The sequence below is a fragment of the Heterodontus francisci genome, chromosome 29, assembly GCF_036365525.1.
Source record: "Heterodontus francisci isolate sHetFra1 chromosome 29, sHetFra1.hap1, whole genome shotgun sequence".
Lineage (NCBI taxonomy): Eukaryota > Metazoa > Chordata > Chondrichthyes > Heterodontiformes > Heterodontidae > Heterodontus > Heterodontus francisci.
In genome coordinates this window covers 23845688-23863734 of record NC_090399.1, presented here as the reverse complement: position 1 = coordinate 23863734, position 18047 = coordinate 23845688, and the positions used below count along the sequence as shown (strand labels likewise).

Sequence of the window (18047 nt, the reverse complement as noted above, 5' to 3'; positions counted from 1 at the left end):
TAAAGGAATAGAGTATAAAAGTAGGGAAGTGTTGCTGTAACTGTACAAAGCATTAGTGAGACCGCACCTGGAGTATTGCGCACAGTTTTGCTCTTCTTACTTGAGGAGGGATGTAGTTGCACTGGAGGCAATTCAGAGGAGGTTCACTAGACTGATTCCAGAGAGGAGGGGTTTGTCTTATGAAGAGAGATTGAGCAGTTTAGGCCTTTACTCTCTGGAGTTTAGAAGAATTAGAGGCGACCTAATTGAGGTACATAAGATGATTAAGGGGATTGACAAAGTAGACGTAGAGAGGATGTTTCCTCATGTAGGGCAATCTAGAACAAGAGGTCATAGTTTTAGGATAAGGGGTAGCAGATTTAAAACAGAGATGAGGAGAAATTACTTCTCTCAAAGGGTCGTGTGTCTGTGGAATCACTGCCCCAGAGTGCGGTGGATGCCGGGACATTGAGTAAATTTAAGGAGATAGACAGATTTTTAATTAGTAATGGGTTGAAGGGTTATGGAGAACAGGAAGGAAAGTGGAGTTGATGCCGAGATGAGATCAGCCATGATCGTATTGAATGGTGGAGCAGGCTCGAGGGGTTGAATTGCCGACTCCTGCTCCTAGTTCTTATGTTTATGTAAGTCAAAGTGAAAGAGGAAGTAGATGAGACACTTGATGGGCTAATATATTGAGAAAGAGTAGGTATTTGATAGGCTTGCTGTACTTAATGTTGATAAGTCACCAGGACCTGATGAGATGCATCCAAGGATACCGAGGGAAGCAAGGGTAGAAATTGCGGAGGTACTGGCCTTAATTTTCCCATCCTCCTTTAATACAAGGGTGGTGCCAGAGAACTGGACAATTGCAAATGTTACACTCTTGTTCAAAAAATGGTGCAAAAATTAGCCCAGCGACCACACGCCAGTCAGTTTAACCTTGATGGTACGGAAGCTTTTAGAAATGATAATTCAGTCACTTGGGCAAATGTGGATTAATTAAGGAAAGCCAGCATGGATGAATTTGTTCAGGAAAATCGTGCTTAATGAACTTGCTTGAATTTTTTCATGATGTCACAGAGAGGGTGGATGAGAGTAATGCGATAGTTGTGGTGTACATGGACTTTCAAAAAGCATTTGATAAAGTGCCACAAAACTGGCTTGTGAGCAAAGTTTGAGCTCATGGGATAAAAGGGGCAGTAGTAGCATGGATATTGTTACGACCGGCCGCTCCAGTCAAAGACCCCAGTCAAAATATACAATTCTAATTGTGATGGGAGCAATGCACTGTTAATTCAATCCCATCACTCCACAGATCGCCTAACATATCATTTTAAACTTTCCAAATTAAAGAAAGATCCAGCCAAATTGTACCACCTATTAACCCCCGAATGAGGCTAACCAAACCAGGTGTCTTTAAATCAACAAATTAACTCTTTAATTAGAAAAACTAAGTTCTTAAACACTATGAAGATATAAACAACATTTAAAATAGAACAAAATAGAATCTTTGCAAATTTACAGTCCAATGTTGCTTGAAGTCCTCACAGCCATCCGATGGGGAAAAAAGGTTCTTCCACAGTAGAACAGTCCGTTGTATAATTCCAGCAGTAAGTGATGCTTTCCTTCTCCAGCGAATTTTGACAAGTAACAACTTGCAAACACTTTCAGTAGAACCAATCTGACTTTACAATTTTTGAGGGATAAAAGATTGTCACAGTCTAACTTCCCTTCCTTCAGTTCAAATTACCAGAGATCTCTGGATTGGCTTGACTTTTTTTTTTGAATTTTGAGAGATAATAACTAAACAGATTAAAATTCCCTTCCTTCAATTTAAATGGTTGAGAGCTGTTTTTCAGGTGCCAACGCCAGCTGTGTCTGTCTGTGTTCTGTTAGAACAAACTGTCTTCAACGAAAAAGCCAGGTTAAAATTGAATTGCAACAAATGTATTGCTTGATACTCTACCCCAGTGGCTATATCCATGGTAACGAGAATGCACCCCTTGAATCACAGTTTCCGAATGGCTGTATCCAACAGCAACTGAAAATGCATTTGCTCTAACTCCTGAGGCTTGCTGCTTTGCAAGCTTTAAAGACAAACTGCATATTCCTGGAAAGAAAAAAACTACGGGACCATATAAAATTGGCTGAGTGACAGGAAATAGAGTAATAGTGAATGGTTGTTTTTTGGACTGGAGGAAGGTTTATAGTGGGGTTCCCCAGGTGTTGGTGTTAGTACCCCTGATTTTCTTTATACATATTGATGAGTGTACAGGGAAAGTTACAACATTTGCAGATGACGCTAAATTTGGAAGTATTGTGAACTGTGAGAAGGATAGAGTTAAAGTTCAAACGGACATAGACAGGTTGGTGGACTGACAGACAAGTCGTAGATTAAATTTAATGCAGAGAAGTGTGATATGATTCATTTTGGCAGGAAGAACGAGGAGAAGCAATAGGAAATGAAGGGTAGAATTAAAAGGGTGTACAGGAGCAGAGGGACCTGAGGGTATATGTGCACAAATCATTGAAAGTGGCAGGGCAGGTTGAGAAAGCGATTAATAAAGCCTACAGGATCCTGGGCTTTATAAAAAGGGAATAGAATACAAAAGCAAGGAAGTTTTGTTAAACCTATATAAAACACAAGTATAACCTCAACTGGAATATTGTGTTCAGTTGTGGGCACCACACTTTAGGGAGGATTTGAAGGCATTAGAGGGTGCAGAAAAGATTTACAAGAATGGCTCCAGGGATGAGGGACTTCATTTACATTGATAGATTGGCGAAACTGGGACGGTTCTTCTTGGAAAAAAGGTTGAGAGGAGATTTGATAGAGGTGTTCACTATCATGAGGGGTCTGGACAGAGTAAATAAAGAGAAACTTTGCCCATTGGTGGAAGGATCAAGAACCAGAGGACACTGATTTAAGGTGATTAGTGATTGGCATGAGGAAAACTTTTTTTCATAGGAGTTATTAGAATCAAATGCACTGCCTGAAAGTGTGGTGAAGGCAGATTCAATTGTGGCTTTCAAAAGAGAATTGTATAATTATCTGGAGGAAAAAAATCGTAGGGCTACAGGGAAAAGGCAGGGGTATGGTACTGAGGCGAGTTGAGGTTGCAGAGCTGGCACAAATAGCCTCCTTGTGCACTGTAACCATTCTATGATTCGAAGCAAAATTCATTCCACTATAACAGTATATTGCCTAATTTAACCGAACAGAATTCGACCTACAGTGAAGAAACATTGGATATACCAACAGTTTATGTTACAAATACAAGCAAATGCCTCACTGCGCTGTATTGAATTATTTTTGTATTGGGGGCCATTATTGTAGGCTTTTGCTAGTTTTCCAGGTTGGCACTTTATGTTCCCAAGATGGTGTGGTCCCCGATCCATTCCCTGAGCTGCTGTTTTGCAAATCCTCTCTTTATAATACGCAGGGACATTTTTCCCAATTGCAATCCTGATTCGAGTTATGCACTAATCCGTAGGTTGCTGTCTGCAAACTGTGTACCAGGGGTATCATTCCCTAGGCTGTTGGTTGCCACAGAAAAAAACCTTCACTGATACAACAGCAGAAAATAGCAGTTTTATCTACTGCTGTTCGATTGCAACTCCTCCAACAATGACCAAGTGCCTGGCGTTTCTAAAATTCAGCTGCTAATTGCCCCTTGTTGCCTTCTTCGCTGGACCCTGCACCAATAACATTGTAAGCTTGGACCAGGGGAAGGCGGGAGGAAGAACGGAAATAACGTCACGGACAGGCGGGCCTGGTCGAGTGATTGACAGTACAGCCACCAATCACGTCACGAGAAAGGCAGCAGGATCCGGACAATAGGTTCAAAGGACTGTCGACGGAATGATTGACAAGGCGTTCTGGCCAATCAAAGTGCGAGAGCGGACAGGGAGGGTGGCAACCAACGGCGGGGCGGGTCGTGCTGGTCCACCATTTTCTGTTGCCCCATTCAGGTGAGCGAAGCTAGCAGAAAGCTTCTGCTTGGAAATTTGTGGCGTTGCGTTTTGTTTTTTTTTTAAATCCCCCGTCTCTGCACTTTTCAGTTTCACATTTCCTTTGTCGAGCGGGCTTTTTTTTTGTTAAAGTAAAGATGGTGAAGATTTTCGTGGGCAACCTGCCGCGGCCGGCGACCGTCGACGAGATCCGGGCCTTGTTTGAGAAGTATGGCTCCGTGAGCGAGTGTGACCTGATCAAGGTGAGGGTGGGTCTTGGGCTTTACTGATAGCTCGGTGGGTGGGTGGGCGAAGACTCGGTTACTGTGACAACGCGGGAGCTCCCACCGGGTTTCTGGCGCCTCAGAGCAGGACGCTGGTGGGTGAACATAGAAACAGGAACAAAAACAAGAAATGCTGGATTCACTCAGCAGGTCTGGCAGCATCTGTGGAAAGAGAAGCAGAGTTAACGTTTCGGGTCAGTGACCCTTCTTCGGAACATAGAAACAGGAGTCGCCCGCTGAGCCTGCTCTCCCATTCAGTTAGTTAGATTAGAGATACAGCACTAAAACAGGCCCTTCGGCCCACCGAGTCTGTGCCGAACATCAACCACCCATTTATACTAATCCTACACTAATCCCATATTCCTACCAAACATCCCCACCTGTCCCTACATTCCCTACCACCTACCTATACTAGTGACAATTTATAATGGCCAATTTACCTATCAACCTGCAAGTCTTTTGGCTTGTGGGAGGAAACCGGAGCACCTGGAGAAAACCCACGCAGACACAGGGAGAACTTGCAAACTCCACACAGGCAGTACCTGGAATCGAACCTGGGTCCCTGGAGCTGTGAGGCTGCGGTGCTAACCACTGCGCCACTGTGCCGTTGGTAGTTATCTCTTTCCCTTGTTGCCATTAGTATCCAAATATCTGTCTAGATCTGTCTTGAACTTGCTCAATAGTTAAGTTTCCACAGTGGCGCAGTGGTTAGCACCGCAGCCTCACAGCTTCAGGGACCCGGGTTCGATTCCGGGTACTGCCTGTGTGGAGTTTGCAAGTTCTCCCTGTGTCTGCGTGGGTTTTCTCTGGGTGCTCCGGTTTCCTCCCACAAGCCAAAAGACTTGCAGGTTGATAGGTAAATTGGCCATTATAAATTGTCACTAGTATAGGTAGGTGGTAGGGAAATATAGGGACAGGTGGGGATGTTTGGTAGGAATATGGGATTAGTGTAGGATTAGTATAAATGGGTGGTTGATGTTCGGCACAGACTCGGTGGGCCGAAGGGCCTGTTTCAGTGCTGTATCTCTTTAAAAAAAAAAAGCCCTTTGGGGTAGAGAATTCCAAAGATTCACCACCCTCTGAGTGAAGATATTCCTCCTCGTCTCAGTCTTAAATGGCCTACCCCTTAATCTGACACAGGCACTAGATGCACTAACTAGGGGACACATCCTATCTACATTCACCTGTCATGCCCTGTAAGAATTTTGTAAGTTTCAATGAGATCCCTTTTCATTCTTCAAAACTCCAAAGAATACAAGCCTAGTTTCCTCAATCTCTCCTCATAAGACAATCTCGCCATTCCAATGATTAGTCTGGTGAACCTCAGTTGCACTCCCTCTATGGCCTTCATCCCCTCTACATCCTTCCTTCGATAAGGAGACCAGAACTCTACACAGTATGCCAGGTGTGGTCTCACCAAGGATCTGTACAATTGCAGCAAGACGTTTTTACTTGTTACAACCGAGGAGTGGACTGTCTTTTTCTAGTTCCAAGTCTCCGCAAGTCACACCATATATTTAACTGTGTACCCAGTTACCGATACGGCCAATTATTTATTTCAGAATAAAATCACTAACCAGGTTTCTTTAATAAACAACAAAATTATCAATTTATTATAAACCAAGACATTCAGTAAATATGCAAAATATTAACGCAAATTGAAATATGAAAGTTCCCTTCTACTGTAGCCCAACACACTAAAGAAAAAAATGCAGAAGTTTTCTCGATAGAGATCTTTTTACAAAAGAGACGAAGGCCAAGTCCTTGTTAATTCTTCAAGGAAAAGGAGAAGATTTGACATGATATCAGTTGCCCCTTTATTCTGGCGTCCTAAATATGTGTAGACGGCTGTCACTGGAATCTTTCTGGAGCAGTTCTTTTCAGGCAGCGTTGAGAATTAGTCTGGCACACTTTTCAGGAGAAATGTAGCGTGAGGGGCTTAAGCTTTGACAAACTGGATTGTCAAGGTTTCTCAGAGAAGTGGAGATAAGATGAACTGGTGTCTTCTCTCAGGCTGATCTCCTGACTCAAACCATGCCCAAAATGAAACCAACTCTTGACCGCCATAAATCTTGACATGTCACTTCTCAGTAAACACCTCGATTAATCAAGGCTTTTGCTGTGTACTAAACTGAAGACATGTGACTTCCAGTAAGTGGTGTTGTTAAACAAAGTTCAAGTCCCAAAGTCCTTCCAGTGATTTAAAAAAAAACAAAGTACAGCATCTATGGAATCACTTCATTCCTCCAATGAATCCATTTTCACAATTCTGAAACGTGAGTCCTCAAAAAAAAGAAAAGAAAAATGGAAGCACTTCCATAACATTCTGCACTCACATCTGCTTGCAATGAAGGGAGGCCTTTCACTGGGCAAACAGCTCCCCAATCCCTTTAGGTTGGTGTCATCAGTAAATTTGATTGGTTTGCATTGAATTCCTGATCCCTCATTGATCTAAGTTAGAAACAATAGTCACAACTAGGGCACCCCCACTCAGTACTTCTCCCTGCTTTTCCCCCACCACCAGTCTTTTTAACAAGTGCCCTGTTATTTCCACACTTATACCAATTTCTTACTTACCTCTGCAAGATTTACCCTGAATAGCCTTTTATTTGAAACCTAAGCACCACATGTAAGGTTTTCCAGAATTTACGCATGTATAGAATTATGAGGGGCCTGGATAGAGTTCATAAGGACCTATTTCTCTCAGCAGATACGTCAATAAGCACTGGGCTGGTGGCAGGGGGTGGCATTGATTTAAAGTAATTGGCAGAAGGTTTAGAGGGCTGTTGAGAATTTTTTTCACTGAGAGTTGTGGGAGAGGGGAACTTGCTGCCTGAAAGGATGGTGGGGACCGAAGCCCTTGGATATACACTTGAAATGCTGTAACCTACAAGGCTGCGGACCAAGAACTGGAAAGTGGGACGACGCTGATCAGCTGTTTTTTGGCTGGCACACAGGTGATGGGTTGAATGGGTTCCTTCAATGTTGCAAATATCTGATTCTATGATGGTGTTGTCACTTTACCAAGGTACGGATGATTGGTCTAGATGTCAGATGTACGGTGAGACACACTATAATTAGCTTCTGTTTGGGCGGAAGAGATTTGGTTAGATTGTCGCAAGACTTGTTAATATTACATGTCTAATCCCAATATCTCCTTATCCCTGAACAGAACTATGGCTTTGTGCACATGAAGGACAGAGATGCAGCAAAGGAGGCGATTGAGAAACTGCACCACTATAAGTTGCACGGCGTCTCCATCAACGTGGAGGCCAGCAAGAGTGTGTCGAAGTCCTCTACCAAACTGCATGTGGGTAATGTGGGCTCTGGCTGCACCAGCCAGGAGCTGCAGGCTAAGTTCGAGGAGTATGGAACAGTCCTGGAGTGCGATATTGTTAAGGACTATGCCTTTGTGCACATGGAGAGGAGCGAGGATGCCATGGAGGCCATTAGGGGGCTGGATGGCACAGAGTTCAAAGGTGAAATTGCTGGATTGGTGTGGGCCATTCAGGGCACTAAGTATCGTGGGAGATGTTCCAGTTGCACTTCAGTGGATGCGCGTGTATTCCCAATCAGGGCTGCAGTAATTAAGTTCTTCACCTAATCATGGGACACTGTTTATGCCCCGTATCAAAGTTTTCCCAATCTTTTAATGTGCCATTTATGCTGCATGTGGCCTGGTGGAGCACTTCTGTGTTCCCTTCATTGGCCACAAGCCCAGCTGAAGTCTTGACTGAAGCTCAATCTCAGGAATGCTGCCCCAAAGAGTGATGGAGTAATTTTCAACCATAGTAGGCCCCTACTTTCAGTTTTTATGCTAGGTGATTGCAAAGTGATGTTTTCAACAGCATGACAAAGCAGAAAGAAAACTAGGTTCAATAGTTCTGTTAATTTATAGCTGTATGTTAATGGGGTCGTCTTATTTGGTGTAGTTGGCAGATCCAGCAGGAGTAGGCAGTAGTGAGGCAGTCTGGAAATATTTACCCAGCTGTATTGCACGTGCTACAGCTCCAGAGATGTTGTTGGAGCAGTATGGGATTTCCCAGCTGCATAATAACTGTGTATGGCATTTCTGAAATAATGCATTGAGTTCATTGATTAACTTGTTTGCCCCATTATACTCACCATGCAGTCAGCACCTCATCTACTGAACTGTTAATTCAGGCTCGCCACTTTGTGCTTATATGTGTCGTGTATGTGAGCACACATTGCACTGAGGGGCCCCTGTCCTGCTAAATCCATTAGACTTCCTTGGAACAGCCAATAGAGCTTAAAGCTAGAGAAAAACCTCACAGGGCATGGCTGATGCTGTACCAGTCTGAAATTATACAATTTCCCACATTGGCCATGTTGCAACCTCTTTGAGATTATTAAACTGTTGCCGAAATAGGGTCAGTTTTGTGCTGTGTGCTCATTCCTACTATTGATGAGATTGAGGCTGCCCAAATTCTACATAGATTCCTTGCAGCCAGTAGAGCCACCATTCATCCCATCATTGTGGATTGGACATGAGTGTCTCTTTCCCTAGTTAACTTCTGCTTCCAGTGAAGTTGCCATTTAGTTGCAAAGTTAAACAAGTAGGACGCTTGTCAGTAATCTTTCGCATGATTTGCCCTTTTCCCCTTTTATGAAGGTGCTGCTATCTCTATGTTCACTTTGTCCGTCTGTTGAACAGTTTTTTAAAAATATTTTTTTGTAACATTTAAATAATATCTGCTACGTGTGTTCCACTCTTTCCTTGGACACTGAGTTTCCTGGATAAACCTGAATGGTTGAAGCTTCTGCCACTCAGAGGTCAGGAAGAGGTTTCACCTCTAGCTTATTCTCCCATCAGTACCTCTGACAATCCAGCAGTAACATTATTTATCTTGGCATAATTGTGTTGAAGCCATTTTAAGATACAAATGTGGTGCTACTGAACTGGATTAGAGACCTCTTATGTCCTTTGTTTGTTGTGAGGCAGACTGACCTGTGATTTTTGTTAGATTTTAACTGAACTCTTATTTGAATACCTCTTATTAGATGCCTAACTGAACTAACTGGAATGTGTTTTTTGTGCTTATCAAAGTAGGACATGTTGCTACTGAGGAATGTAACACTTTTCATTTCAAATGCTTACCATCAGCAACAAGCACACGCAGATCAGGTACAGTGTGGGTTTTATGTAGAATAAAGCTCCCTCTGCACCAGAGGTGGGTGCGAAATTCGATTTGTATCATGAGCCTGCTGTGACGGGCTGGCACTTTGCATGAGCCACTTTCTGGTGGGAACTGATTTGCGTTTCTTCCATTTGTTTGGGTGTAAAACATGCACAATGTATACCAATTTCAGGCATGAGGTCCTGCACCTGTTCTGAACCAGAGGCACAGCTGCCACCAAATTGGTCGTCTTTCCTTTTTGGCGTACCTGGCAGCTGCCTGAAGTCAATGTTCAGTCAGTTAAAATATGAAAAATGTCCCACGCCTCTTTCAGGAACCTTCTGCAAAATGCATGAAAAACTACAAGTAACACGTGCAATGTAAACTCAGACTAGTGCTTCCATTTGTACAGTGGCCCTTAACAGCTCGAGGCCATTGAAGAAATGGTGGTCAATGTGTTTTTTTTAAAAACTTGCCCTTCTGTGGAGTGTGGGGGAGCAGGACTGCTTTCAGCTCCACACCACAACTGTGGGCAGGTGCTGGCCTGTGTTCCTCCCTCCTGCTTCCTCCCCATGAATTGGAGCTTGTGGTGTAAAATCAAGGCGTGGACCTCCCTGTGTGCAGTAAGAATGCTCAGTCTCCATCTCCTTGTTCCTCATTTGTCCAGAAATGGATACAGTCCTTCACTGTTTATCCACAGCAGAATGCCTGGGTTTCACTCACCCTATTACTGGCTCATCCTTTCTCAGCTCAGTACTATGCTGCTGCCGCTTTCAGTTCTGCAGGAAATGCTGGGCCTCACACCCATCTGGTTCTTGCCTAGTTTCCCTCCCTCCCTTGAACCCCAGTTTCTCAGTCTCTGTTTCCTTAGGTCATCTGATTTGGATACCTTAATTTTCTTAGGTTGTTCGAAGCAGCACCCTGCAGATTCGACAGCCCAAATTTCAACAAGACTTCACACTGCAGTTTGGATGAAACTGCTCATCAAGTGCTTGCTATTCTGATACAGTATGGGTTAGATGCAGAGTGAAACTCTATTGAGCCCCAGATTCAGAAGAGCATTCCCTACTGCACCAATTCAACATATTTCAGTAGCCCATATCAGACAATATGTAGCTTCTCTGAGTGAGAGGGCTAATTTGATGCTTGTACTTGATGGATTAAGACCCGTTAAGCAAGCTATCTTGTAGACTGGATTGGAACCCTGTCTCAGTGGCCACTAATTGAAGGCTGGTACTGAAGATTAAACAATTGCTGTCTGTGGCAAAGTGAAAGCTTAATGAAAGGAGGAGATGCCTATATCGCAAGTAGCTTATTACTGTGTTTAAAACAAACATAACTAACCCTTGGACCCCTTCGCCATGAATCTCACATATTTCCAGGAACTGTTTTCATGTTTTGTGGCATTTCAGTTGTGTTTCGTGATTTCAGTTGCTACTTGTGTTGTCATGTTTGCCTGAGAAGTTGGGTGTTGTTCCTAGTTTTCATTTAACTTTTTTTTTGAGGAGTGCAAACGTGTTTGGTAAGATCTTTTTATTGTGGGTTATGTTCTTAATTCCTGCTGCATGTGAACAGTGATTTATTTTGTGTGCACCATCTTGTCGACTCCCTGTCTTGAGGTGTTATTTGCAATTGATTTAGAGGATGTTGTGGTTGTCCTGAAGGCCTACTGTTGGGGATTGTGTTGGTTTTACTGAAAGTGCCAGTCAGGATTGGGTGGAGTTAATATTGGGCCTAAGCTCGCTCAGTTTGGAGGTATTGCTAATTTGTATCCTGAAGCCCTTGTGGAAATTACCATTTCTTGGATTGTCTTCTTGAAAGAGAGACAATTTGGATGATGTGCTGGGTGCAGTTGGGTAGGGAGATCATTGCCAGGAAATAGTCTTCGTATTGTTGTCATGTTGCGTAATTAGTCTAGTTGATTTTTAAAAAAAAGAGAAAGGACCTCCCTCAGCACTCTACAACCAATGAAGTACTTTTGGAGTGAAGTCATTCTTGTAATATAGGAAATGCTGCAACCAGTTTGCACGTCATAAACTCTTAGAATTAACAGTGGGACAGTGACCACGATTTTAGTGATGTTGATTGAGGGATACATATTGGCCAGGGTACTAAGCAAAACTTCTCTGCTGTTCTTTGAATGGCAGTGTGGGATCTTGTATGTTCACCTGAGAAGGCAGATGGCCTTGATTTAACTTTTCATCCAAGCCCATAACCTTCAGACTCGGGGTTGACTGCCACCATCGAGCCAAGGCTGACACCTCATGCACTTTGCTCACAGACAAAAAAATTAAGATAAAAGTTAACCATCTTTGCTGTAACCTTATCTCTGCATGCATAACACATGCTTGTCAAATCTGCCTTTTTGCTGTTTGTCTTATCTTGCCTTTGTCTCCCTCCATACTATTTCCTTCATTTCACCGACATGTTCGTTCACTGATCTTGTGCCTGTTTTGGAAACTTATGGCATGCAGCGACAAGCTGGAACTGAGTACTGGATTGGGTGGGAAGAAATGCGAGGCCATGAGGAAAGAGGGCATTGTGGAGATGCTTCAACATGCATGAATGAGCAAAAAAATGGGGTAGAGTTCTTGTGGATTGGGGACTTCGGCCCGGAGGGATTGGTGTTGATAAGTGGAAAGGTATTGGTGGGACCTAGTGCTAGGAAGGTGTTATGGCGTGGGGGAGCACATTTTGTAAATGACAAAAAACTGGCTTCTAGTTTGAGAAACTTGAAATGCGGCAAGGAAACGAAGCCAGTGTTAGTGAAATTACATTTTTGTATTCAGGGAACTACATGCAGAATCAGTGGTTTGGGGTTTTTATTCTCATTTGAACCACCTTCTTATCAGACAAAAACACTATAAATGGGTGGGGTCAAAGTAAGAAGGAATGTAATGTCTGAATTAAGTTTACTGTACATGTATATGGATACAAGGAGTGTGGTAAATAAAGTTGGTGAACTGCAGGCACATATAGCTACATGGAAATATGATATAGTGGCGATAACTGAGACCTGGCTCCAAAAAGGGCAGGAACTAGATCGTAAATATTCCTGGATGCAAGGTGTTCAGGAAAGGAAAGAAAGGAGGGGTAGCAGAATTTATGAGAGAACATTACAGTGCTGAAGGGAAAAGATGTCCTGGAGGGGTCAAGGACAGAATCTATTTAGTTAGAAGTAAGAAATAATACAGGTAACATTACATTGCTAGGTGCATTCCATAGGCCGCCAACTAGTGGAAAAGTATGGACAATGAATTTGCAGGGTAATTAGAGAAATGCAATAATTATATATTTGAGTATTGCTGAAAATAGAGACATATTGTCAAAGCTTTTTGTCTTGCACTCATCAGGACAATCTGCAAGAATACTAATGTAAGAGAAAGCAACAACTTTACACTGAGAAGAGAGTGCTGATTGGTTGGCAAGTGAACTCTGGTAGCGGTGTTGCCATGGAGAATGCATCAGTTTACGGTGACTGACCGTTAACTGCCAAGCTTTGTTTGAAATTTAAACCAGGCAACTTGGCTGTGGTCAAGGCAACATGTCCTTCCGCTCTTCGCAACGGGCAAAGTACAGGCTCTACCCAACCAGCCTGTGCTTGCAAAACTCAAAACACAGTGTCCAACATTAGATATGATTCCACGATTAGGCAACATTTGCTAAATAATCCTCAGTGTGCTAAGAATTAGGCTGACAACCAATTTGCGCATATTGGAAGTTGCATATATCAATACACTGGGCCTTGTTCTTTTCAGACAGAAAGAACATGTGCAAACATTGTGCTTGTTTCAGCTAAGCAAAATAAATGATAGCCATTCGCTGGTTCATTGGTCAAGGCATTGCCCTGAGGAATCAGAATCAGGCTGCTTGGTTTAAATTTCAAACAAAGCTTGGCAGTTAACTGTCAGTCATTGTAAACTGATGCATTCTCCATGGCAATGCTTCTACCAAATCAGAGTTCACTTTGCCAATCAATCAGCACTCTCTTCTCATACAGTATAAAGCTGTTGTTTTCCCTTACATTGGTATTCTTGTGGATTGTCCTGATGAGTGCAAGATGAAAACCTTCGATAACATGTCTCTATTTTCAGCAATACTCTAGTTCTGTACTACTAAATGACTAATTATATAGTTGTTATAATGGGGAACCTTATTTATCCTAATATAGACTTGAATATTAATAGACCGTGTTCAGAATTTTCTGTATTAATATGTTTCTGGAGACTGAGGAGGGTCAAGTGAATTAAGTGTAGGGGAACATTTAGGGGTGATCATAATATCATATGGTTTAGGTTAGTTATGGAAAGGGACGAGGAGAAATCAGAGTAAAAATAATTAATTGGAGGAGGGCCAACTTCAGTGAGATGAAAATGGATCTGGCCCACGCAAATTGGAATCAAAGATTGGCAGGCAAAACTGTAATGGAACAAAGAGGAGATAGTTTGGGTATAGTCAAGATACATTCCCATGAGGGGGAGAGGTAGGGCAAACCGAGCTAGAGCTCCCTGTATGAAAAAAGAGGTGGAGAATAAGATGAAGCAGAAAAAGGGTGCGTATGACGGATGTTAGGTAGATAATACAATTGAGAACCAGGCTGAATATAGAAGGTTTAGAGGTAAAGTGGAAAAAACACAAATAAGAGAAGCAGAGAAAGTATGAGAAGAAACTGGTAGCCAACATAAAAGGAAATCCAAAAGTCTACTATAGGCATATAAATAGTAAAAAGGTGGTAAAAGGAGTAGTGGAGCCGCTTTGGGACCTAAAAGGAGATTTACACATTGAGACAGGGGCATGGCTGAGGTACTAAATAAGTATTTTGCAAAGAGTCATAGTCATACAGCACAGAAACAGGCCGTTCAGCCCATCGTGTCCATGCCGGCCATCAAGCATCTATCTATTCTAATCCCATTTTCCAGCACTTAGCCCGTAGCCTTGTATCCTATGGCATTTCAAGTGTTCATCTAAATACTTCTTAAATGTTGTGAGGGTTCCTGCCTCTACCGCTCCTTCAGGTAGTGTGTTCTAGATTCCAATCACCCTCTGGATGCATTTTTTTTTTTGTCTGTCTTTAGACGACGCCGCCCAAGTCATATTGAAAGAGGAGGCAGTTGAGACACTGAATGAGATTTTTTAAAAATGAAGAGGTATTGGATAGGCTGTCCGTTCTTAAAGTTGATAAGTCACCCGCTCCTGATGGAAATCATCCAAGGATACTGAGGGAGGTCAGGGTGGAAATTGTGGAAGCAGTTGCCATAATCTTCCTTCGATACAGGGTGGTGCCAGAGGACTGGAGAATTGTAAATGTTGCGCCCTTATTCAAAAAAGTGTGTAAGGACAAGCCCAGCAACTACAGGCCAGTTAATTTAACCTCTGTAGTGGGAAAGCTTTTAGAAACGATAATTTGGGACAAAATTAAGTTGCTTGGACATTTGTGGATTAAGGAAAGCCAGCATTGATTTAAAGGCAAATCATGTTTAACTAACTTGCTTGAGCTTTTTGAGGTAGCAGAGAGTGTTGATATGGTGTACATGGGCTTCCAAAAGGCATTTGATAAAGTGCCACATAAGAGGCTTGACTCCAAAGTTGGAGCCTGAGATAAAAGGGACAGTCGCAGCATTGATAGGAAATTGGTTGAGTGACAGGGAGCAGAAATTAATTGTGAAAAGTTTTGGACTGGGGTTCCCGAGGAGTTAGTGATATATATTAATGACCTAGACTTTGTGGATACAGCCAGAATTTCAAAATTTGTGGTTGACACAAAACTTGGAAGTATTGTGATCTGTGACGAGGATGGTGATAAACTTGAAAAAGATACCAAGAAGCTGGTGAAATGGGTGGCCAAGTGGCAGGTAAAATTCAATACAGAGAAGTGTGAGCTGATTTATTTTGGTAGGGAGAATGAGGAGAGGCAATAAAGGATACAATTCTAAAGTGGGTGCATGAGCCGAGGAACCTGAGAGTATACGTGCACAAACACAAAAGGCAGCTCGAGAAAGCGGTTAATAAAGCTTAGGGATCCTGGGCTTTATAAATAGGGGCATAGAGTCCAAAAGCAAAGAAGTTGCGATAAACCTGTATAAAACGCTGGTTCGGCTTCAACCAGAGTCTAGGCACCACACTGCGAGAAGGATGTAAAGGCATTGGAGAGGGTGCAGAAAAGGGATGAGAAACCTCAGTTATATAGATAGATTGGAGAAGCTGGGGCTGTTCTCCTTGGAGGAGCGGAGAGTTGATAGAGGTGTTCAAAATCATGAGGGGTTTGGACAGAGTAGGTAGAATGAAACCGTTCCCGTTGACAGAAGACACCATTTTAAGGTGGTTGGAAAAAAGAGGAAAAGAGCATGAGGAAGGATGTTTTTACGCAGCAAGTGGTTAGGACCTGGAATGCATTGCCTGAGATTGTGGTGGAGGCAGATTCAATTGATACTTTCAAAAAAAGAATTGGGTAATTAATTGAAGAGGAAAAATTTGCAGGGCTATGATGAAAAGGTGGAGGAGTGGGACTAGGGGAATTCGTTTTGCAGAGACTGGCACGGACACGACTGGCCAAATGGCCGCCTCCTGTGTTTATTTATTTAGAGATACAGCACTGAAACAGGCCCTTTGTGGCCCACTGAGTCTGTGTCGACCAACAACCACCCATTTATACTAATCCTACATTCATCCCATATTCCCTACCATTCTCCTACCACCTACCTACACTAGGGGCAATTTACCTATCAACCTGCAAGTCTTTGGCTGTGGGAGGAAATCGGAGCGCCTGGCAGAAACCCACGCAGTCACAGGGAGAACTTGCAAATTCCACACAGGCAGTACCCAGAACTGAACCCGGGTCGCTGGAGCTGTGAGGCTGCGGTGCTAACCACTGCGCCACTGTGCCTCTCACTGTGTTGTAACCACTCTATACTTCTTTCACTGAAGATGAATTAGATGAGAGATTGCAGTTTCACGATTGCCTGAGAATTTACATTGAAAGGCTAAAGGTGAAGTGGGAGATTGGATAGGACTCAGCAGAAGTGCTGCTGGAAGGAATTGTGATCAAAGCGTGGAGTCGGCTAAGACTGCATATGGAGTAAGCCTATCAATGTAGGTCTTGACCAGAGAGTTGCTAATGTCTCAGCAGTAAGGCATCAAGCTTTACAAGGAGGATGTAGGGGATTGTACAGTATTCGAACAGCTGGGGAGTGAGAAATGGGTGGTAAAGGCAGCATGGCACCAGGGAATTAAACAGCCTGGCTAGGTGTTGAGGAGATGCATGTCTAAGTTATTATGCAGCTGGAGGATTTGGTAAGGGAGGCACCTGGGCTGGAAGTCGAACTGGGGTTGTTGGAGGTTTTGCCTGGAAATTGGAGTTGCGTGAGAGAGGAATTGAGCATCATACCAGGCTGGGAAGGAGCGAGCTGGGTAATGAGGAATAGAGCGTGCAAGCAGAGGAGACACAGTTCCTGTTCTTTTTGTAGCTCATAAACAGTGGGAGTTTGGTTTAGAGATACAGCACTGAAACAGGCCCTTCGGCCCATCAACCACCCATTTATACTAATGCTACACTAATCCCATATTCCAACAACATCCCCACCTGTACCTATATTTCCCTACCACATACCTACACTAGAGGCAATTGCTAATGGCCAATTAACCTATCAACCTGCAAGTCTTTGGCATGTGGGAGGAAACCGGAGCACCCGGAGGAAACCCGCGCAAACACCGGGAGAACTTGCAAACTCCACACAGGCAGTACCCAGAATTGAACCCGGGTCACTGGAGCTGTGAGGCTGCGGTGCTAACCACTGCTCCACTGTGGATTGGAACTCATGCATGATCATTGAGGCAAGAGAAAATGTGACTGCAGCCTTAGGAGGGCGTTTTAGCTCGAAGCTTATTGTATTGAGATGACAGGAGTGGTGGTCATTACTAATAGCAAGTCGCCCAAATTTTGGCTGGTCATGTGGTTCCTCAGCAATCTGTTTGAATGGTGGAGCAGGCTCGAAAGGCCTACTCTTGTTTGTGTTTCCTATGTCCCTGGAGTTCAAATCAGGTTGTTACGAGGGTGACAGAATCACCTGCTACAAAAACAGACAATGCTTTTACACTCAATAGGTTAGGTTATATTTGTGGAGAGTGAAATAGCTTTAATGTATCAGATAAGTGGCCTTGTGTCAGAATGGGAAGTTTTTTTGTATTCGTTCATGGGATGTGGGCGTCGTTGGCTCGGCCAGCATTTATTGCCCATCCCTAATTGCCGTTGAGAAGGTGTTGGTGAGCTGCCTTCTTGAACTGCTGCAGTTCTTGGGGTTTAGGTATACCAACAGTGCTGTTAGGGAGAGAGTTCCAGGATTTTGACCCAGCGACAGTGAAGGAATGGTGATATCGTTCCATGACAGGATGTTGTGTGGAGGGGAACTTGCAGGTGGTGGTGTTCCCATGCACCTGCTGCCTTTGTCCTTTTCGAGGTTGTGGGTTTGGAAGGTGCTGTCAAAGGACCTTGGTGAGTTTGTGCACTGCATCTAATATATGGTACACACTGCTGCCACTGTGTGTCAGTGGTGGAGGGAGTGAATGTTGAAGGTGGTGGATGGGGTGCCAATCAAACTGGCTGCTTTGTCCTGGATGGTGTCGAGCTTCTTGAGTGTTGTTGGAGCTGCACCCATCCAGGCAAGTAGAGAGTATTCCATCACAGTCCTGTCTTGTG

General features: G+C 43.4%; 1 protein-coding gene across 6 annotated transcripts in view; it reads left to right on the top strand.

Moving 5' to 3' along the window:
- Positions 1-3900: 3900 nt before the first annotated feature.
- The window catches only part of LOC137346196 (RNA-binding protein 4B-like), a 191325-nt gene continuing 177178 nt past the window's right edge, over positions 3901-18047 (top strand). For 4 of the 6 annotated variants that reach the window (XR_010968679.1, XR_010968681.1, XR_010968680.1 and 1 more), the window contains exons 1-2: positions 3901-4196; positions 7390-7696. Coding sequence is in view for 2 of the 6 variants with exons in the window: in XM_068009599.1 (XP_067865700.1) it covers positions 4092-4196; positions 7390-7696 (412 nt within the window). In the remaining 4 variants the exon portion in view is untranslated. The remainder of the gene's footprint in view (positions 4197-7389; positions 7697-18047) is intronic. The other 2 variants (XM_068009599.1, XM_068009598.1) reach the window with 2 other exon arrangements.